This window comes from Chrysochloris asiatica, unplaced genomic scaffold (assembly GCF_000296735.1).
Source record: "Chrysochloris asiatica unplaced genomic scaffold, ChrAsi1.0 scaffold00041, whole genome shotgun sequence".
Lineage (NCBI taxonomy): Eukaryota > Metazoa > Chordata > Mammalia > Afrosoricida > Chrysochloridae > Chrysochloris > Chrysochloris asiatica.
Genome location: NW_006408559.1, coordinates 6,477,802 through 6,502,230, shown reverse-complemented (window position 1 = coordinate 6,502,230; position 24,429 = coordinate 6,477,802). Strand labels below are relative to the sequence as shown.

Genomic DNA, 24,429 nt, shown 5'->3' with positions numbered 1-24,429 from the left:
TGCTGTGGGCTAATGTGTCAGACTGCAAAGTTGTTTGAACTTCAAGATCAGTGTTTCAAGCTCACCAGCTGCTCCTTGGAAACCCTATATAGGGTCATTATGGGTCAGAATCAACTCAATGGCACTTAACAACAACACTACTAGAATGTTTACTATTGTTGTTGTTAAGTGCTGTCGAGTCAGTTCCAACCCATAGCAACTACTAAAAATGTTTACTATAGAAACTCCTAAATGATTATCATTCCTTGTACTATGCTTGGTACATAAACTCTGTAAAGTTCATTCAGAAATATAATTTCAACCTACATACAACTTCAGTTACAGATAATATTCGAGAACATTATTCCTGTATAACATGAGAACGGTCAGCCGTAGAAGGCCAGAATATAAACAGGAGACAAAAGGAATCCTTTGAAAATTCACCAAGCAGATTTATCAAAGTGTCAAAAGAATTCCAGCCCTACAATGCTAATGCTGCCTCCACGGATGGGAAGCTGGCCTCTGAGGACTTATAGTACTGACCAGGAGGAAGTAATTAGAAAGGTACCACTTCAAAATAATGTGTGCGCTTCTGATCCAAATAGTACTATAGATTCACACTCTTGAGGTATGTGTTCTACTCAAAGCACAGTTATAGACAGAAAATAAACTAAGAAATTAAAAGGAAATAGTGTGGCTGAAAGTTGGGATAAACATCTCTGTGAAGAAGTGACATGAAAGCAGGGTGGCATCAGGCCATGGGGCCCAGGGGCTCCGGGAGGCCACACAGGGAAGAGCAGCAGGAGTTGGCTATTTATGTGAGTGGGTGCAGCTCCTTCCTCCTGCACTTGGAGGCTTGGTCTACTGCACATCATTTCCTCACTGAGGAATTACGTCTAGCATCCTATTCTAATCAGTGCACCCAGTGGGGCAGACTGAGAGAGCTGTGTGGGATCTGGCAGCCTCAGGAGTAAAGATTCCTGATGAGGGGCTTTCAAATGTTAACTAGCTACCCCTGGAGTGTGGAGTTCTGATTAAGGTACTTCAAAAATGTTAACCAAGCACCCCTAAGGTGCAGATTAAATTGCCTTACAGAAAACTTCAGACAATAAAACACCCCACTCCTGAAAGGAGGCTGCAACACACTGTTGACAAGAGCTACTTGGGGTTTTTCATGATAAGAAGCTAGGAGCTCACACAGCCTCCCGGTAAGGCAGGGCCTTCCTCTGCAGCACAGACATGGGGCCAGTTCAGACGTAGATCCAACATACATTGCAGCAAGTAAGGAAAGTAGGATGAGGGAGCACAAATTCAAGTGGGCCATGGAGAATGATGGGATGTTGACTTGGGGGATAGGTAGAATTGATGGTTCTAGTAGGAGAAAACCAAGCAACAACCACCACAATTTAACCTCCTCCATTTCCCCATGGGGCACCACTAGACAGGCACCTTCTCATTTAGAACCTGGAAGATGCAACTTTGAAGGTCAAGGAGGAGACAGTGGAGAGAAGACTACTAAAAATATCAAAGGGAGCAGAAGGGCCCAGGTCCACGGAAACTGATGATTTATCTGATATTCACCCAACTTTGTCAAAGTCCAATTGCCAAAGAGACCCATGAAGCACTGGAAAGACCAAGCCTGACGTCCTAGCATTTTCTATTGATCATCACTTCTATCATTCTCCAGTTGTGTGACTTCCCTCAAATCAGCTAACGTCAATTTCATCTGTAGAAATGTACAATCTATCTGTCATGAGGTGTGCATATTAAATATGATATTGTGACACCACTACACCAAAAAAAAGGGAGAGAAACAGCGCCAGAAAATGTACTTTAGAAACTTCCAGTTTTGAGGACTTCCAGGTCACTGAGGACAATGATGGCTCCCTAGGTCTCCATCTTCCAATATTGCCTCCAAAAAAGAACACAGAACAGAAAGCGGGGAAAAAAACAAAGCTACATGGAAAACCCATGCCCTCAGCATAACTTGAAGAGACAGTGCCCAAAATTCAAAACAAGCACACATAAAAATAAGCAAAAAATCTAATTCCAGCGAGTCATGGCACATGTGTCTGGCCAGTCCCTGACTGACCACGAGGTTTTATTGCAAGCAGAGGGGGGCAGTGAAAACCTATGAAGAGAGAAGAAGGGAGTCAGTGATGAGTCTAAGATAGATCTAAAATTGTCTTTCTGGTGAAATACAAAGTCCACCATAAGTAAAAATATTTTACAATTTAAAAATAACGAGAAGGTCAATGTATAGAATACAGAGACGAGACTTAAAAGTGGACACACACACAGTATATATATATATATATATATATCCACTAAGATCATGAAAAGATGCTCAAAGACATTGGTCAACAGGGAAATGCAAATCAAAGCCAGAATGAGGTAACACTTCAGACCCACCAGGATGGTTATTAGCAGAAAATAACCAGTGTTGGAGGAGGGTGTGGAGAGACTAGAACTCTCAAGCACTACTTATGGGAATGTAAAATGATGTAACCACATGGAAAAAAAGTTTGGATATAGCTCAAGGGGATGGTACCTCAAAAAGCTAAATACAGAATTATCAAGTTGTTGTTGTTAAGTGTTGCTGAGTTGGTCCCGACCCATAGTGACCCTGTATAGGGTTTCTGAGAAACAGCTGGTGAGCTTGAACTCCTGAGCTTGCAGTTCAAACCAGCTTTGCAGTCCAGCGGTAAGCTCTCAGCACATCAGAATTACCATATTACCCAGCATTCTACTCCTAGGTATATTCCCAAAAGTCTTCAAATTAGGGACTCAGATGCTTGTACATCAGTGTTCATTACAGCATTCTTCACATGGTTTCCAAACAATGGAAAACACTCCAGTGCTCACCACAGATAAATAAACAAGATTTGACACATATTTACAATGGGCTATTACTCAGACATGAAGGAACATTATTAGAGCATGAAGTTTTGATACCTGCTATGACATGAAGGAAGGCGCTCTGGTAGCGTAGTGGTTACAAATCAGGCTGCTAACCTCAGGGTCAGCAGTTCAAAACTACCAGCGGTTCCATGGGAGAAAGATGAGGCTTTCTGCTCCCATAAAGACTTACAGCCTTGGAAACCCTACACAGGGTGTCTATGAGTCAGAACCGACTCCACGGCACATCACCACCACCACCATGACATAAAGGAAATCTAACAATATTTGTTAATGTTGTTGCTAGGTGCCGTCCATTCGGTCCCAAATCATAGCAACATAACAACACACAACAGAAGGAAACACTGCCTGGGCCTGTGTCATCCTCACAATTATCATGATGATATTTACTGATCCAGTTGTGATCTTCATCAGTAGGTCTTTGAAGTCCTCTTCATTTCCAACAAACAAGGTTGAATCATGTGCATATCGCAGGTTGTTAGTGAATCTTTCTCCAACCCTGATGCCACATTCTTCATATAGTCAATTTGCTCAGATTATTTGTTCAGCATGCAGACTGAATAAGTACGGTGAAAGGATGCAACCCTGGTATTCTGTTCTAACAACTGTCTCTTGGTCTAGTTACATGTTCCTCATGAGCACAATTAAGTGTTTTATAATATCCATTCATTACAATGTTATTCATAGCTTGTCATGATCCACACTGTCAAAAGCCTTTGCACAAGTAAACATCTCTCTAGTATGCTCTGCATTCAGCCAATCCATCTGACATCAGCAACTGATATCCCTAATTCCTTTCTTCTTCTGAATCTGACTTGAATTTCTGAAAGTTCCCTGTTGCAATCATGTTTAAACTAATTTAAACAAAATATGACTTGCATTAATGCTGTTGGATGACTTCCGCATTCCATTGGGTCACCTCTTGGAAATGGGCACAAATTTGGATGTCTTTCAATTGGTTTGCCAGGTGGCTGTCTTCCAAATTTCTTAGACAAGTGAGTGCTTCCACAGAGCTTCATCAATTTTTTGAAAGATTTCTATTTGTATTCCATCAATTCCTAGATTCTTGTATTTTGTTAATACCTTCAGGGCAGCTTGGCCTTCTTCCTTCACAGCCATCAATTCTTAATCATATGCCCCCTCCTCAAATGGCTGACTATCAACCATTTCTTTTTGGTACAGTGACTGCATGTTCTTTCCATAGTCTTTTGATGATTTCTGCATTGTTCAATATTGTGCCCATAGTAACTGTCACTGTTGAAAGTTGAGGCTTGACCTTTTCCTTCAGTTCTTTCAGCTTGAGAAATGTTGAATATGTTCTTCTCTTTTGGGTTCCTAACTCCAGGTTCTTTGCACATTTCATTATAATACCTGACTTTGTTTCTTGAGCTGCCCTTTGAAATTTTCTGTTCAACTCTTTTATGTGCTCAGTTCTTCTAGTTGGTGTAGCTTCTCACACTCAAGAGCAGATTTCAATATTAGGTTAAGTAAAAAAAAGTCAGACACTAAGGACATGATACCTTAAACAATCCCACTTCTATAAAACATCTGGAATAGGCAATAAAACATCTGGAATAGGCAAATGCATAGAGACTGGTTATAAGGAGCTGGGAGGGGCAGGCTAGAGAGTCACTGCTTAAGTGGGCCTGGGTTTCTGTTCGGGGGGTAAAGAAAACGTTTTAGAAATTGACAGTGGTGAGGGCTACACAACATGATAAATGCAATTAATGCCGCTGGATTGTGTACTTTCAGTGGCAGATTTTTCTTGTATCTATTTTGTTGTTACTGTTGTTGTTAAGTGCCGTCGAGTTGGTTCTGACTCATAATGACCCTGTACAGGGTTTCTGAGGAGCAGCAGGTGAGCTTATTTCACCACAATGAATACATATATATATACATACACACACATATATATACATATATATACACATATATACATATAAATATACACATATATACATATATACACACACATATGTATATATGTGTATATATATACATATGTATATATATATAGAGAGAGAGAGACCTTTGGTGTGGCACTGCTGGTTAATGCGGTAAACTGCAATGTGGGTTTGGGCCGTTAAGACCAGCAGTTCCAACTCACCAGCTGCTCCTTGGAAACCCAGTGCAGGGTCGCTGTAAGTCAGATCCCAACTCGATGACACTTAGCAACAACACACATACAAATATATACACATGCAACAAAATGTTTTAAAAAGCGAGAAAAGGATGGATTATTAAGTGCTAGAATAATTGATTACATATCAGAAAACAAAATTCAGTCACTAATGATGAAAATAATACAAACAAATTCCAAACAGTTTCAGAGTCCTAAATTTTAATAGCAAACCTATAAAATGCTAAGAAAACACAGGCAAATATTTTTTCATGAAAAATACTTCTTAAAAGGACTTCTTAAAACTGGAGGAGTAATTCTATGGGATTGACAAGTTTAACTACCTGACGACAAAATGTAAAACATTTTACAATAAAAAGAAAACACAAAGTAGCAAGCCAAGTTATGAGTAAGAGAAGACATGTGCAACTAACCAATCAGCATGGTTGGTGTCCACTGCAGTACCCTATACAGTCATGAAGAAGAGAAATGGCATAATAAAGAACAGGACAAACAATATGCAGTTCACAGAAGAGACACAAACGGTTCACACACACGCAAATATACTCAACGCCCCAGAGAAAAGTAAGGTTAACAACACAAAGATGGTGTAATTTGCAAAACCATGACGTCTAACAAAATCAACTTTGAGGACAAGAAAGCAGAGAACTAAAATCTCACCTACTTCGGGGGTGGGCTATGATGGTCCCCATCACTTTTATAAGCAATTTGGAAAGTGCAGCTTAAAAGGCACAGCATGTCTACACACACATGTGCATTCTAAGAGGAGGTGTTCCCACCCTTTTGGGCACGGCAGCACATATGGAAACCAGTACACTTGTCCAGCACTGCCAAGGGTCAACGAGCATGGATACAGTGGCTGGACCTCAGGCACCTCAGGACCTTCCAAAGGAGACTTGGTGCCACAGTAGGTTAAGTATTGGGCTGCTAGCCACAAGGTTGGTGGTTCAAACTCATCAACTACTCCATGGGGAAAAGATGAGGGTGTGCTGTATTCCTGGAAAGATTTACAGAAATCCAAGGGAGCAGGCCGACTCTGTCCTACAATGGGCCACTAGGAGGCACAATCAACTCGATGATAGTGAGCTAGTTGGGTTGGTGAGGTTTATAAGACTGAATAACTGGAAACAACTTAGATTTTGTGATCTACCCATATAATAAAACACTATAAGGTGGTTAAAATTAATAACTAGAGCTAGATCAACACACAGAATCCATGGGAGGCACTGTAGGACTGTTACCCATAATGCCAGAGGTTCAAACACACACACTGCTCCTCGGAAAGCCTACATAGGGTCACTCTGAGTTAGAAGTATTTTAAATAAGTAAATATCAATTTAAATAAACTCTAGCCTTGCTGCATTTCTACACTTAGAAATATCTGGACTATGACTTCTATCATTCAATTTTCTCTCACTCCATTTATGATGACTCCTAGAAATACACAAAGAAATTGACTAAGCGTAAATACAAGGACATGTTAGAAAGAGTTACTTCAGATGCCAAAGGAGGCCCTGATCTTAGAACAGAAGGAACTCAAAAGGCATCATTATTTCTCAAGGTCGGTTCTTAACTATTCAGATATGAGAGGGTTAAGAAAGGAAATTTCATGTCCTTTTATTTCACATTGATGTATCGTTGAAAGAGTAAATAGAATTTGTAAAATGTCAGACCAAAAAAATTTAAGATAAATATCAAGTTTCAGAACAAGGTTTTATGAAATGGACGTCAAAAAAAAGGAGAAGAAAAAAAAAAAAAAATCCCTTGCTTTGTACCCTCTTCATGTTTTTTTTGCTTTAATCTATGTGAGTCTTGGTGTGGCTCTGTAGGATAAGCACTGGGCTGCTCAAACCCACCAGCCACTCCTTGGAAACCCTGACTCAAGAGCACTTAACAATAACATGTAGGTTCAAAACAGAAAAGAAGCAAGAGGTTTACTTCAGTCATCTTCACAGCCCTCTTAGCAGGGCCTAGAATCAAGTGAATGATGGTGCCAAAGGGAGATGCCTTTGTGCCCTGGGGGTGCTGCTCAGTCAAATCACCCCTAAGCTATTTTGCCAAATGAAGGGACATACAGGGAGCCCAAAAGTTTAACCAACACTTCCCTACAATGACTGGCTTTACTCCACATTTGTACCACTCATCAACCTAAGTAAGTTACAGCTGACTTGTTGTTGTTGTTGTTGTTAGGTGCCATTGAGTATACTGACTCATAGTGACCTTATGCACAGCAGAACGAAACACTGCCTGATCCTGGGCCAGCCTCATTCTTGTTGCCATGCTTGAGTCCATCGATGCTGCCACTTGGCTAATCCATCTCGTTGGGGGTCTTCGTCTTTTTCTCTGACCCTCCACCTTACCAAACATGATATCCTTCTCCAGCGACTGGTCCCTCCTGACAATATGTCCGAAGTATGAGAGACGAAGTCTGGCCATCTTGGCCTCCATTACTACATCTAAATTAGGTACTAGATTCCCAAGACACCACCAAACCCCAACTGCAAGAATATTAAGAGAAAGGCTTGTAATCTGCACCCTCTTGCCTACTCAGAATGGCAACAGCATGAGGCTAGGTGCCACCAATGACCATCTCGGTCTCCCTGGATTCAGTTTCCACCTTTGTAAAATTAACTTTAAAACACGACCAGATTACCCGATAAACAGCTGGTCGTGAACTTCACCAGCATAGCTTTCCCCTTGATGCAAACTGCCTGTTGATACTTTTGTTTATTCTTTCTATTAGCTTGCTTTACTGATTTATGGGAGTTCTTCAAATATTCTGGACACTTAACCTGTGTCAGACAATTGTCAATCTTTCCCATCTATGGACAATCTGAAGCTCTTCAGTGAAATGTCCACTGTCTGTCCAGGTTTCTGTTGGACCAACTGCATTACTGATACAAAGGAAAACGTAATCGTTTCTCTGTTAATAGGCTGCTTGGTCTGTCAATATGTGCCTTGACTTAGTAGTTTGTAGATATATATATTACTTCTTAAATTAGATCCTGGTGTGGCGCTGTGGGTTAATGCACCAGACTGCAAAGCCATTTGAACTGCAAGGTTGATGGTTCAAGCTCACCAGCTGCTCCTCGGAAACCCTATACAGGGTCACTATGGGTCAGAACAGACTTGACAGCACTCCACAACAACAACAGCATACACATGTAATTCTCTACAGCTCTTATGGTACCTTTAAGATTTGAGAGTTTTAGGGACTATCAAGTCGGCTCTGACTCACTGCAGCCTACGTACAAAACACTGCCCGGTTCTGTGTCATGCTCCAAACTAGTGTGCCATTTGATCTCACTGTTGTTGCCGCTGTGTCAGTTTATCTTGTCGGGGTCTTCCTCTGTCTCACTGACCCTGCACTTTACCAAGCATGATGTCCTTCTCCAAGGACTGGTTCCTCCTGATAATATGCCTGATGTATGAGAGATGAAGGTCCACCATCTTGCCTTCTAAAGAGCATCCTGGTTGCACTTCTCCCAAGAAGATTTGTTTGTTCTTCTGGCTGTCCACAATACATCTGACATTCTTCTCCAACATCATAATTCAGTTGTATCACGTTTTCTACAGTCTCCCTTTACTGACTGACCAACTTTCATGCACACATATTGTTGTTGTTGTTAAGTACCGTTGAGTTGGTTCCAATTCATAGCAACCCTGTACAGGATTTCCAAGGCTGTAAATCTTGTCAAAAAGGCCAATGCTTACCACATAGAGCCACTGCAGTCCTATATACATGCATATGAGGCAACTGAAAATACTATGGCTTGATAATTAACATACAAAAATATAGGGACAGTGACAGTAATGATAATAGTAGTACCTGCCGTAAATATCTCATCATCTGAATGATGTGATATTTTGCAAACATGTGGTGCTGTGGGTTAATGGCAAAGTCGGACTGAACTGCAAGGTCGGCAGTTTAAGCCCACCAACTGCTCCTCGGAAACCCTATACAGGGTTGCTATGGGTTGGAACCGACACAACAGCACTTAACAACAACATATAAAGTACAGTAGAAAATTTCTCACAGGAAAGGTAATACTCTGTTTCGAAATATAAAAAGAACTCCTTCACAACAAGCAAATTTCTTACTTGAGTAACGATAACTTGAAAGTTGTCAGGAATCACCTCCAGTATTAATTCATGGCACTCCTATGGGAGTTGAATTCTATCCCCATGACTCCTCATGGGAACTGCCCCTATAAAAAAATGCCAATGCTAATGGCTCACACCCTCAGTCCTACTGTTTCAGGAGATGGGAGGGTCACTTTAAGAGCCTATGGTGAATTCCTTGCTGAGAAAGGATGACTTCCGAGGCCAACTTGCAGGACACTCATAAAAAGACTCTTAGGACCTACATACAGTTCACTATGAAGATGAAGACAAAAGTTCTGCCCATACTTTCATATGGACTTGACAGCGTACTATACAGTTCTCTATATAACCTTCATCTTCTCCACTTACAGAATGAGGGTCCGATGAACTTTGTCCTAAAGGCTAGAGTTGCGATGACTTCAAAAGACTTCACTTCCTGGATTTCAAGAAAGTCATGTACACTGCGTCCGAAAGCTAACTCACATAGACGATGCAGTACACTGACTCCACAAAGAGATTCTGCTCCCACCCCCAGAACCTGTGTGCAGTCACTTTACAGGGGAACAGGGGCTTTGGAGGGTGATTAAGGTTAAGAAGGAGGGTAGCCTGGATTACCAGGTGAAGGCTGAGTCCTTAAAGGGGACAAGGGAGTAGCAGAGCAGTTAGAGAGACGCAACCTGAGATGGCTGTGACCCACTGTGCTAGCTTTCAAGACCAAAAAAGGGGTTGTGAGCCAAGGAATGTGGAGACCACTAAAAGATGAGAAAGTCAAAGAAATGGTTTCCCCCCTACCACCTCCAGGAAGGGAAGCTGCCCTCTCAGCACCTTGGTTCTGATACCTGACTCCAACCCACAGAGCAGTATGCTGATATATTCATGCTGCTAAGGTTGCACAATCTGTGGTGATTTGCTGATGACAGTCATAGAAAACTAATACACGTCCATCCCTAACTTATTTTCAGCAAGACGAGACCAAAAACCAAACCTATCAAGTTGTCATCAAGTTGATCAGATTCACAGGGCCCTCAAGGACAGAGCAGAACCGTCCCATCGGATTTCTAAGGCTGTAAGTTTATAAGGAGACAGAATGCCGTGTCTGTCTACCATGGAGTGACTGGTGGGTTTCAATCATCCACCCTTTGGTTAAACAGCCAAGCACTTTAATCATAACCGCGATGCCACCAAGGCTCCTTCAGCAAAATAAATTCGTTAGAAGTGCACACTACAAAATCTGGCTTCCAAGTTGAGATCAAAGCTCGCTCCTTGTCAGCTGTGTACACTTATACAAATTATTAGGCTTTCTGTGCCTCAGTTCTCTTGTGGCTCCAAATGATAAGCGCTGGACTGTGAATCACAAAATCTGGGGTTCAAGCCCATCAGCTAAGGCTTTCTACTCCTATGAAGATTTAAAGCCTAGGAAACCCTATACGAGTCAGAAACGACTCAACGGCACTTAACAACAACACAGCAGGACTAACTCTGCAGTGCTGAAGGATTAATGACTTAATTCATGCAAAATATCTCTTCACGTGTGGGAAATACCAAACACACAGGAACCACTGCCACTACCGAACTTAATCACAAATAAGCTAACTCCTTCTATTACAGCCACACACAGAAAATCTATCATCTTCCAAACAGCAGAGGAAATCAACCTTTGGAATAAAAAGGGAGACGTCTTGGTATGGCGCTGCAGAATAAATGCTGGACTGCAAGGTCAGTTTGAGCCCCAAGATTAGCGGTCCACACTCACCCACCAGCTCCTTGGAAATCCTATACAGGGTCACTTTAAGTTAGAAACAACTGGACAGCACATAACAACAAGAATAACACGGGAGGTCTGTACACACCTCTACAAGCATTCTCCAAAATGGCCCCAGCTCCATTAAGCTACCATGTTGCTCTTCAAGAGACCACATTAGTGATCAAACCCTCCCCTGTGGCCCCCTTAACACCACCCCCAACACCCAACACCACCCCCCGCAACAACAAAAAAGCCTTGAAACTAGATGGCGCCACTGGAGAAGTCTATTAACATTTAGAGAAGAGCTAAAAGAAAACGAGACACAGAATAAAGGAATATACTCCCTAATTCATTCTATGAAACAAACAACCCTGAAACTCAAACCAGACAAAGACGCCACAAAGTAAGACAACGACGTCTCAATATCGCTAATGAATATACACGCAAAAATCCTTAACAAAACACAGCGAACTGAATCCTACACCATATTAAGAGTCAGATGCTGGCAAGGATGTGGGGAGATTGGAAGCTTTATCCACTGCTACTGGAAAAGCAAAGTATTACAGTCCATGTGGAAAACTGTGTAGTTGTGGTTGTTAAGTGCCGTCTAGTCGGTTCCGACTCATAGCAACCCCATATAGAGTTTCCAACGAGAGGCTGGTAGGTTTGAACAACTGACCTTGTGGTTAGCAGTCCAGTGTTTATCCTACAGTGCCACACCCATGCCTCAAAAAAACTAAAAACAGAACCACCATGTGACCCAAAAATTCCACTCTTACATATGTACCCAAAAGGCTTGAAAGCAGAGACTCACCAAGAAACATGTCTACCAATGTTCACTACAGCACTGCTGACAATAGACAAAGTGAATGTTCACCAACAGAAAGGTGGATGCAGAAAACATGGTACATAACATATTCAATGGAACACAACTTAGCCATTAGGAGAAACGAAGTCTTGACTCATGCTACAGTATGGATGGAATTTGGAGATATCAAATTCAATGAGCAAAATTAGCCAATCACAAAAGGGCATGTACAAAGGGGTGTCAAAAACTCATGGCAAAGTTCCATTCAGTTTTTCCACAAACTTTTTGAAGCCCCTATGTATTTATTGACTGAGTGACTTCACTTCTATATAAAGGTAAGTGTATAGAGACCAAAGTCTTAGCAGTGGCTACTTTGCCCAGGATCAGGCAGTGTTTCATTCTGCTGTGTATAAGGTCGCTATGGGTCAGTACCGACTTGATGGCACCTAACAACAACAACAACCACCTGGTGAGGTGCTGTGGGCTAATGGGTTAGATGCAAAGTCATTTGAACTGCAATGTCGGTGGCCCAAGCTCACCAGCTGCTCCTTGGAAACCCTAGACAGGGTCGCTATAGGTTGGAATCAACTCGACAACACTTTAACAACAACAACAAAACCAAAAAACAGATGTGTGTGTGTATGTGTGTGTGTGTGTGTGTGTATTAAGTGCCAACGAGTCAGTTCCAACTCACAGTGACCCTGTCTAGGACTTCCAAGGAGCAGCTGATAGGTGTTAATTGCCGACCTTGCGATGAGCAGTTCAGTGACAGTTCTCCAGTGCCACATCAGGAGGGTGGAGGAGGAAAGGGGACGTTAACAGTGACAATGGGAAAATCTCGCATTGATTAAGGCTAGGGGAGCACAGCTGATTACTATAATGGTTGTCACACTGTCTGCCTAACAGGAAAATCATCGTCAATGTCACGGAGCTTTACATGTAGAAAATGATGAACTGGTGTATGCTCTTCTGCGTTCATTCACACGAACAGCAACAAAATAAAAATTAGGAGGGGAAAAAAAAAGCTGACCACAAAAACCTAGAGCCAGTCATAATAATGAAGGGACAGGCTCACAAAGTCCAAGTGTCCCAATGACCTCTGCCAAGTGATTAAGCACTAACTACAGGGCTTGACAGTTAAAGTGCCCATCAGAAAGGAAGCGCTTGCCTTATTAAAAATAATGGATTTATCAAAATTAGTTTCTACTCAAAGTTGCCATTATTGGCATTTGTTCAGCTTATTTGGTTGGTATTTATGCAACCCTTTTAATTTGCAAAAAGCCTGCCCTCTCATTTCTTCATCAACCATTAGAAACTATATTTCAGTTGGCCACTGATTTGGCAGGATTTCCCTAAATTGATACCACCAGGGTAAGCAGCGATGATACACATTATAGAAACACAAAGATGTAACAGCTGATAATTTCAACAAAAGGTAGAGGTAAAACCGAAATCAAAGCACAAATACGTTTCCACTTGGTAACTTCACAGTTCTACAATAGCTCAAAGCGTGTGTCAAAACTCAAAAAGAACAGCAACACATGGGGCTAGGGGGGGCGCTTTTCTAACTCCAGGGAGAGGAGTTATAAGAATACGTATTATACATATTTAGACGGCTGGGAGTTAATGCGCTGGACTGCAACGTTGGTTTGAATGGCAAGGTCAGCAGTTCATGCTCACCAGATGATCCTTGGAAATCCTGTAGGAATCGCTATGAGTTGGAACAGACTCAACAGCACTTAATAACAACAACAACAACAAAAACAGCAGACTGATACAAAGGAGGCCCCGTGTGGTGCTGTAAGATAAGCACTGGACTGCCAAATGCAAGGTCTGCAGTTTAAACCCACCAGCCACCCCTCAGAAACCCTATATAGGGTCACTATGAGTTGGAACCACCTCAACGACACTTGACAGCAACAACAACAACAACAGATTGATAAAAAGACCCCTGATAACATAGTGGATTCTAAGATGAGCTGCTAACCACAAGGTCAGAAGTTCGAATCTACCAGACGTTCAGTGGGAGAAAGATGAGGCTTTCTGCTCTTAGATTCATAGCCTCAGAAACACTATACAGGGTCACTATGACTCGACAGCACACAACCACAACCACAACCACCACCACCACCAGTACAACGATAAAAAGAAACTCTAAGCACTGGACCACAAGGTCAGTGGTCCAAACTCACCAGCTGCCCCCTTAGAAGCACTATATAGGGTCACTATGAGTGGGAACTGACTTGATGGTACCTAACAACAACAACAACAAACTTTTCTATGGTAAAAGTAATAAACTTCAACATTTCAACCCTAAATAACACTAAAATAATTTAAATTAAGTTCCATCTTAAAAGGTCATAAAATATGCCCTGGCAACAATTTATTGCTAAAGTCTCAAAAGAAACCCTCCAATTATATAAAATGAGCCCAAATTATTCGTCTAAGTTTTCATTATTCTGAGCTTAAGAACTATAGTTTGTATGTGAAAAGCCCACATTGATAGATACTACAGTTTCCTTCAAAGGCACTGAGGACTTGGTGCCTCACAAGTCCTCATCGGGGGGCATCCCACTCCCTTCCTGCCCAAAGGGCTGCAATGGCAGGGAGGCAGAAGGAGCAGACCCCTCCCTCTGAAGGGGCAGGTCTGAGCCACTCCAGAGGAAAGCCCCCAAACTCTACATGCCTCTCCCTCCCAAACCTTCAACTGCCCTGAAATGGCTCGCCTAGGTCTTAATCAACAGGACACCAGGTTTGCGGCTATTTCATCAGTGCTCACGTGTGTGGGCTGCAAATGTTTCATTTTGTCTTTTCATGTTGACGCCATGTGGGTTTGGCTTTTTTAATAGAACGTGTATATTCTGGTGCACCTGAACGATCCTTAGAACTAAATCCTGGTGACAGCCAGGGCAGTGGAAGTGGGGAGTAGAGAGGTGAATCACAGGGGAACCACGAGAGGATACAAGGAAGCCCAGACACAGGCAGGCCCAGGCTGTAGAACTGGAAGCATCCGGGTTAACAAGAGCAACAGAAGTTATAGAAAACTAGAAAGCACATCCTCTACCAACAAATGACACATATCTCCAGCTGGATCCAGCTGCCAGAAGCATCTCAGCTCTGAACAGGTCTACCCTCTGAGGGTCTTGCCCTTAGAAAGGAAAGGCTCACCGTAGCTCCAAGGCCTAGCTCAGGGCCACCCACCTAGAAACCGCAGTGCACCAACAAGAAGTAGAGAAGAAAGAATGAAATACTTACCACTTGAGCTTCCAGGAGTAGAATACTGCGAGGTGTCAAGGAACTTCCTAGGCGTTGAGATGTTGGTAACATCGATGAGAGGCCCAGGAGAAGCATCTTTCACAAGAGAGCTGAAGGGGAGAAGAGCAATGTTACCACCTTCTCCAACACCATCTCCAGCATCCCTGGGCACTCCCCAAGGTGACACATCCTTCATACTGGGACGTTCCTCATCTCCCAAGTCTAGTCCAGTAAAGTGGCAATTGCCACACACAGACTCCTGAAGTATTCTAAGGGTTCCAAGTAGTTCTATTTTTATTCTTTTCATCTCAATATTATGTGTTAGAAAATAAATAAATAGTGCAAGTATCACAAGGTCAGTGGTTCAAATTCACCAGTCGCTTCTTGGAAACCCTATACAGGATCCCTATGAGTTGGAACTGACTCAAAGGCACTTAACAACAACTACAATTCTAGCTGACCACCTTATTCATCCCCAAATTTTGCCAAGCAACCTTTGTGCCCTCATTTGTTCTGGATCAAAAACTAATTTATCCGCAAAGAAAGATCCAATGACCTCAAGTCGTAATAAACCGAGCAGTCATTCAATCTTATTTAACTTGTGTTTGCGAAGCTGGAATTTTCGACACATCCTGGGAGCTCGCTACATTTATTTCTCATTAACTGAGGTTCATAAACTGCATCAAGTCCAGAATCACAATAAAAGATGATTTAAAGAATATCAAGCAGGTTAATTCAGTACTTGATTACCCATTTTACCTTTTCCCAAAAGGCCTAGCCCCTCGCCTGAACAATTAACTTCAGAATCTCCAAAATAAATAATGAATTTTAAGTAACACAAACACTGAAAACTATGAAAATTTCAAATTCATTTTCATTCACAAGCAGCTGCTAAACACAAGAAAGCAGGCAGTGCAAAAGGAAAGACCACCTGCGCCTCCCCTCCAACACCTGAACCTCCTAGTCTTATTGAGCCCACAACTGGAACACTTCTCTCAGGTAGAGAGGTCAAAGCCTGTTTCCTGTCTTCCCACACCCTCAGAGGAACTTCAGGAAGGGACCAAGAGTGGGCAGTGAAGCTTGAGCAGGCAGGCAAAGCTGAAGCAGGAAGAGACAGCAGCCAAGGAAAGCTTTATCACAATGAGAGGGAAAGATGAACGCAATTCTGAAACCCATCCAAGACACCCATTTTTCCCTCCTACATGCCTCTGGAACCAAGGTGCTAAGATGTGTTCACGTGTAAAGGAATATGAAAAATAAGTGTGCTCTTACAGCAGCTGAGGACTCATGGAAAGAGAAAGGCTACATGCTGGCGGCCAGGTGCTGATGGCCAGGAAGCAAGCTTGCAAAATGTGCCCATTGGTTGTTTAAATGATTATATATTCCTGAGTGTTTGTGTGTACATACCCCAAAAAATACACAAATAAAGGGAATAGAAGTAAATACTATTGAATGATGATGCATGAAGGAGACTGTAATCATTGCAATGAAACAAAAGATGTTCCCCCATGTAAACTATTACTCAATTCACAATAAAAACTTAAAAGAAATGTGCTCTTTAGGAAAACAAACTTTACAGTGAAGGGCAAAATGATCATTTAGGGGACTATTTTTACTGAGTTTTGCTAATGCATGAGGCATTGTCCTAACCCTTGAGGATAATGATAAAACCTACGTTACTGTCTCCCTTCTGGCACTCTGGGTTAAGTACTGGGCTGCAAGGTGAGCAGTTCAAATTCACTAGCCTACTGCAAGGGAGAAAGATGTGGCTGTCTGCTACTGTAAAGATCTACAATCTCAGAAACCCTAATGTAGAGTCTGCTATCAGTCAGAATTGATTCAATGGCAGTGGATCTGGGGTTTGGTCTGCTGTTTCTAGTGAGGTGCCCAAGTGCCTTAGTGGGTTAAGTGTCAGACACTAACTGAAAGGCTGAGGATTCAAACCCACCAGCTGCTCCACAAGAGAAGGATGAGACTGTCTACCCCTGGAAAGATCTGAGTCTCAGAAACCCTCTGAGTTGGAGACGGCTAGGGATGGTAGCGGGTGGGTACTGTCACAGTGCAGGGGACATCATGCCTCAGGCAATTCTTGAGAAGGCTTCCATGCCTGTGCCTGGCATTGTGCTCAGTGCTAAGGATACATGTACAACTAAAACATGACCTAAACCGAACATAACACATTTCTCACTGTCAGGATCATGTGCAGAGTCATACGAAGCGTTAAGTCTAAAATACCAAAGTAACCTATAGGACAGAGTAGAGCTGCCCCACAGGGTTTGGTATTTTTGTTTTTGTTAAAAGTATGGACTAATAATGACCCTGAATAGGATTTCTGAGACTGTAAATCTGTGCAGATCAGAAAGCCTCATCTTTCTCTCATGGAGTGGCTGGTGGGCACGGACCACCAACCTTGTGGTTCAAAGTCCGATGTGTATCTGGTTTAGAAAAAGACTATGGTCTTTACGGAGGACTGACTCCTGATGTGGTGCTCAAGAATCAGCACTGGACTCTAAACCACAAAGTCAGCAGTTCAAACCCATCAGCTGCCCCTCGGAAACTCTATACAGCAGAAGTGGGGAACATTTATTCATAACATTTGTAACATCATTTGTGGGCCATCCAAAATTATCAACTTAAAAATGAGCCTGCTATATTTGGTCAAACATTTAATCAATTCACCCCTAATGGTATGGCTAAAATCTGGTGTGAGACTGCAGGTTAATGCGCTGAACTGCAAAGTCGGTTTGAACTGCAAGGTCGGAAGTTCAAGCTCAACAGCCATTTCTTGAAACTCTATACAGGGTTGCTATGAGTCGGAACTGACTAGATGGCACTTAGCAACAATGATGGGATGGCTGGAACCTTGGTTGCCTTGACACGGCCAAACCAAATAATTTTGCCAAGCCAAATATGGCGTGCGGGCCGGACATTCCCCACCCCTGCTATACAGGGTCACTATGAGTCGGAACCAACTTGATAGCACTTAACAACAACAACAACAATCTCTATTGAAGCTGGCTGTAACATCTTTCCCCTGGAGAGTGGTTGGTAGTTTCAAGTACGCAATCCAACACTTCACTACTACGCTACCACGGTTCATCAAGGTTAAATACTGGCATCATTAGCTACAATAGCTCTTTTCCTATCTCTAGAGCTCTAAGTTCCTACTTGCCTGTAACATCTTAAGAAAATCGAGCAGAACCATTTTGAAAATGAAAAAGGATTCTCTCTTCTAGTTTGGGTACTTACAAGAGGATGCAGCTACAGCTCTAAGCCTTCAAGCCCAATATCTGCCATGATAGTCAGTCCAATGATCGATTTTTCCATTCTTTCATCTTCTATATACTGATAGATTTTGTCCTCTCATTTTTCCTCTCTCCTACCACATCGTTTACTTTTACTTTACACACAGTTATGGCACCTGCCTGACCCACCTTTCCTGCTACCGACGAACCTGCCCAACGACTCGGAAAACTCACCGAGTTCACAGTGGTGCTACTGAGCAGTTGTGGTCCCTGAACTGGACTTGACTGCTTACTGAACCAGCACTGCCCGGAATGCAAGGTTTGGGCTCTGCTTTGGTGAAGATTGTGGTAGTGGTGGTGTGCCGTGTAGTCAAGAGTAGAACCAAGAGTAGAATACCACAGGGTCGCCATGAGTTGGCATCGACCCAACAGCAGTGGATTCATTTCTTGTTTATTTACTAAGCAATTAAGAAAAAAAATAAGTAGCTTCCATTTTGAATGATAATAGAATAAATATATCATTCATTTTATAACAATTCCTCTAATGAAGTGGCAGATTTTTAAAAGCACTGATAAACACAGGTATCGGTTAGGAGGAAATTTCAAGATTATAGTTAGACTAGCTAGCACCTTGCCAAGCATATAACTCAAGCAGTTCCATGAGTGCACATGTGTTTGCACATCAAAATGTGTATATATGGATCTACACTGATAACCACTCCTATAACCAAAGACGTGCACATGAGCCACTTTTGGTTAAAGCCTACAATTATTTTCTGAGTTTTAACCTAAAAACATATTCCCAGTAAATACAGGGTGATGCATCGCTTGCCATCTCAACTTTGAAACACATAACCTGCCGACTTTATTATCAGAGCCAGAAGGGTCCTCCAACTCCATCAATAAACTTTTAGAAAGTCAATTTACTGCAAAACTATTTTCATAGCCTCGTCTCTCTCGCTCACTGAAATTGTCCCTTGGGCTTCAATTTTCTCCTTTGTGAACACTAACCCAAAGGCAAGTCACTCTGGAAATGACTTTCGGATTTTTTTTTTCTCTTTTATGGATTGATTTCATCTCCAGAGTTCAAGGGAAAGGGGCACATTCACTCGTTTAGTTACTGAAAAGATGGGGCTCAACAGGGAAGCAGGTGCTCTTATAAAGGACCACAGCTATGCAGCCTGTGCCTCAGTTTCTTTCCTTTCAGCACAGGGAAAAGGTCTGTCCTCACCAAACCTCAGACATAAAGTTGAGAAAGTATGAATTAATACCCTCAAAGGGTTCTGAATTGCTCAGAAAAAGACTTTTCTAAAATTTACAAAGAAATAAAAATTAAATGGTTCTTTTTGAAGTTTCTAATGAACTGGTATGCTCTGAACTGCTTTATTTTGACAGAACTCCTGACAAGAGCTCTCTCTCTTCTTAAATCCATTTACAGTTGAGAGTTGTAAGAGCGCACTAGTGTGAACTAGCTAAACCCCAGTCAGTGGCTGCTGTGTGAAGTCTGACTCATGCTGATGTCGTGTGTGTCCATGGAGAACTGTGCTCCATCTGGCTTGGTGTGACAGCTCTTTCAGAAGGAGATCACCAAGTCTTCCTTGCAAGTCACCTTGGAATAGATTCAAAGTTCCCACTTTCTGGTTACCAGACAAACGTGTTAACCTTCTACACCACCTTACACCCGTCATATTACAGTAGCTGCTGCCAGTCAGGCAGATCCAACCAACAGCAACTCTATAAACAGAGTAAAACTCATAGGAACAGAGCACCACGTTTGTCTCCAAAAGGCTGGCTGGTAGGTTCAATGCACTGACCTCTCAGTGAGCAGCAGAGTGCTTTAACCACTCCACCACCAGGACTCCTTTTGAGTTAAGATGCCATCCAACCTGCTGCCTTCGAGTTGATTCCAACTCACAGTGACCCTGTGGGACTAAGGGGAACTACCCCATTCGGTTTCCAGGACTGTGAACCTGGACAGAAGCAGGCTAAAAATCTTTTCACAAGGAGTGGCTGGCTGCCTGGTGAAACCACGAAACTTTTTTGGTTAGCAGCCCATCGCTTTAATCACTGCACAACTAGGGTTCGCCTAGATTGCCCCCCAAGATACTAATTATATAGTATGATTATATGTTGTTGTTGTTAAGTGCCGTTGAGTTGGTTCCGACCCATAGCGACCCTGTATAGACTTTCTGAGGAGCAGCTGGTGAGTTTCAACCGCCGACCTTGCAGTTCAAACTGACTTTGCAGTCCAGCACATTAACCTACAGCACCAAATGACTGTAAAACTTAAATAGTATAACTATATAGTTATGGTATAACATATAGCACATAAGTTATACCACGTAATTATTAACATATGTAATATGATTAGGAGTCCTAGTGTGGCACTGTAGGATGAAGTACTGGACCATAAGATGAGTTTGAACCAGAAGGTCAGTGGTTCAAATTCACCAACTGCTCCTTGGAAACCATCACAGGGTCACTATGAGTCGGATCCCACTTGACAGCACATAACAACAACAACATACTGTTGTTGTTGTTATGTGCCATATAGTATGACTGAATGTTGTCTGCTGTATAAAAATCATATGGTATAGAAAAATGAAGGCCAATTAAAGTATACTAAAAAGGAAATAAGCAACCAACACAAGTACCAGAGCCCAAGAACTTTCTGGCAGTTAACCATGGTTCCAACTAGAAAGAATCCACTTTTAAATGTGTTTTATGTCAATATTTCAAACAATGAAAATAGTTCGTGTTCTATGTTACACTGCTTTGTTCTATTTTAAGAAGTGCTAGTGGCTTATTAGACATATTAGCTTCCTAATTACAAATTTTTCCCATTCTTTTACTTAATAATAAATGAGGCTAGCTACATCCAAACTTTGCAGCTGCAGCTCATTTGGTTGACTTTTATTATCACACTAAAAATGACAGAGCGACTTGAACTCTAAGTCATAAGTCCAGTAACTAACACATTCACCTTCATAACCCTAACTGCGACAAAACAGCGAGCGGTGCTCATAAAAGTAGGTGAAATCAAACTGAGCCAAGAAAGAGCAGGTCCTTAGCATGAACACGTAACCTGAACAATGAAACCAGAATGACCTGCCTAAAAGCAATCCCTTACCATTCACAGCTCGGGCTCAAAGTACAGAAAGAAAAGGATTCATGGGGGGCGGGGAGGGGACGGACAATAAAAGTGAAATAGTGCCATGATGTCCAACACAGACAAAGGGAGAAGACAGTGTAAGTAACAAGTAACCATCCAAACAAAGAGTAAACAACAAGAAAAGACCGAAGGATTCCAAAAAGAACACGGACATATGTAAAAGGAAAAAACTGTGAAAAGACAAAATACGTAAGAAGCAAATATTACAATGGGGTCCAGGAGAATGGCTACCCACCCAGAGACAAATGCAGACACTGAAGACCAGGGGCTTGAGCAATTTTCTCCTCCACTGAGCAAGAAGATGGCTATGCAAGCAGGGTCAAAGCAAGCATTAACCCAGGATGTGGGGAGCAAGGAGAAGGACTACCTGGTTTCTAATAACTTTTCAATGATCCATCGAATTAGAAAGGGATTATAGGTACTTTCCTGAAAATATTGTTATTAAATATTAGCACAGTGGGTTACGTGTTGGGCTGCTACCGCAAGGTCGTCAGCAGTTTGAATCTACCAGTTGCTCCATGGGAGAACGAAGATGCTGTCTGTTCCTGTAAAGATTCGTGGCCTCGGAAATCCTGAACAGGGTCACTATGAGTCAGAATCAACTCCACTCTATTTGTTTGACTATTCTAGGTACTTCACATAAGTAGAATCATATAGAGATACTCATTAGAACAGGACACAGGGTTACGAATAGTTTAAATTCAGGAAAGGTGTGTGTCAGGGTTGTAGCCTTCATAGTACTTATCAATTTGTATGCTAAGCAAATAATTCAAGAAGTTGAATTTGTCAAGGAAAATATGGCATCAATATGCAGATGATACAACCTTGCTTGCTGACAGTGAAGGGGACTTGAAATACTTAATGATAAGAATCAAAGAATACAGCCTTCTGTACAGATTGAACCTCAAGGTAAAGAAAAGAAAATCCTCACCACTGAACCAATAAAATCATAATAAATGGAGAAAAGATTGAAGTTGTCAAAGACAACAGTTTGGTTGGATCCACAATCAACACTCATGGAAGCAGCAGTCATGAAATCAAACGTCACTTGACAAATCTGCTGCACAAGACCTCTTACAAGTGTTGAAGACCAAAGATGTCACTCTGAGGACTAAGGTGGCACTTGATCCAAGCCATGGTATCTTTAATAGCCTCGTATGCATGTGAAAATTGGAAAATGAATAAGGAAGACCACAGAAGAATTGATACATTTGAATTATGGTACAGGCGAAGAATACTGAAAACAAAATAGAATGCCAGAAGAACAAACAAATGTGTGCTGAAAAGTACAGCCAGAATGCTCCTTAGAAGCCAAGATAGCAGAGACCTCAACTCTCACATTTCTGACATATTACCAGGAAGGACCAGTCTCTGGGGAAGGGCATTATGTTTGGTAAAGTAGAGGATCAAAGAAAAAGAGGACTATCCCCAACAAGATGGACTGGCATTGTGGTAGCAACAATGGGCTCAAACATAACAACCATTGTGAGGGTAATGCAGGACCAGCCAGTGTTCCATTCTGTGTGTAGAGGGTAGCTGGAAGTCAGAACTGACTCAAAGCACCTACAATAATAACAAATGATCTTAGCGACTTTGTCCTTTTGAGTCTGACTTCTTTCACTCTGCATGTTTTCACGGTTCACCCACATAACAGCATGTAGCAGGACTTCAGTCATCTTTACGGCTGAGTCATAGTCCACCAGACGGATATACCACATTTTGTTGATCCATCAATCTGGTGATGGGCATTTAGGCTGTTTCCGTAAGTTGGCTACTATCAATGATTCCGCAGTGAGCAGGGATGTACAACTGTCTGTTTGTTTCTGCTTTCCGTTCCTGAGGGTATTATATATACGCCTTGGCATTTTGGAAGTGCTGGATGATGTGAGAATTCTATGGTAAAGATGTTGATGAACCTTCAAACTTTTCCATAGTGCCTGAACCATTTTACAATCCAATCTCTCCTAGTGTTTCCCTTCAACAATATACCCTAAACATTTTCCCATGTCATTAAAAAAAAATCAGCAAAAGCATGGTCGTAAGGAAGTAGATGCTCATGACAATAAGTTCAGTGTGGAGGAGATAACCAACTCCCTCTTTCCTATTATTTTCCAACCTCCTTCCCATTTCCCATGGGCAACTCTTTTGATTAATTTTCTTTTTTGTTTTGCATTCCAGGAAATTTTTATGCACATACAAGCATTTTGTGGAACTCTGGTGTGGCGCCATAGGATAAGCACTCTACCGTAAGGTCGGTTTGAACCACAAGGTCGGTGATTCAAACTTACCAGCCACTCCTTAGAAACCTTATACAAGGTTGCTATGAGTTGGGACTGACTCGACAGCTCTTAACAACAATAACAACAACAAGCATTTGGACCTATATGTAAAGGACACAAATTTGAAGATGCTTACATATACGTTCAATTCTTATATTAGTTTCATTCCATACATGTAACTGCTTCAACTTTCTTTCTATGACTGAATATAGTACCTCTTGGAGTTCTTTCTCTAGCAGCACATGGGGATCGTGTGCATCTGATCTAGGGTCAAGGTGAGAACACACAATCTTTCATTTCACCATACTAATCCTCTTGAGAAACATTGAAGCTTTTGTGTTTGGTGTTGTTGCTCTTATCGAAAATGTTGAAATGAATGCTGTCAAATACTTTTTTATAAACGGGTACTATTTGTAAGATGTGAACCTAGAAATGGGATCCCATGGTCAAGGAGTAGCAATTTGGTATTTCCTAGAAAGGCATATGTTTTGTTCCAGTAGCAAGACAAATCTACTCATTGGCCCAATCATGACACACTTCTAATCAGAGCATCGTATATTTCAAAATCGAATTTCTCTAGCTACTCATGATATTGAATACTTTTGTGTTAACCCACAGTGCCATACCAGGCAGGTAAGCAGAACAAGTAAATACCACAGCAGCAGTAGAAATGTGGAAATGAGGAAATGGGTGGTGGTAAACTGCTCTCTGAAAAGACCTTATGGTGCTTCTATAGGGATGTTAAAAGGACACACCTCACACACAGCTACCTGAGGTATGTCAT

The 24,429-nt window shown here is 41.9% G+C and overlaps 1 protein-coding gene across 1 annotated transcript in view; it reads right to left on the bottom strand.

Moving 5' to 3' along the window:
• Positions 1–24,429, bottom strand: part of EXOC4 (exocyst complex component 4) — a 947,076-nt gene that overhangs the window by 824,594 nt on the left and 98,053 nt on the right. Inside the window, 1 exon segment of the mRNA XM_006861146.1 lies at positions 14,950–15,059. Coding sequence (XP_006861208.1) covers positions 14,950–15,059 — 110 coding nt within the window.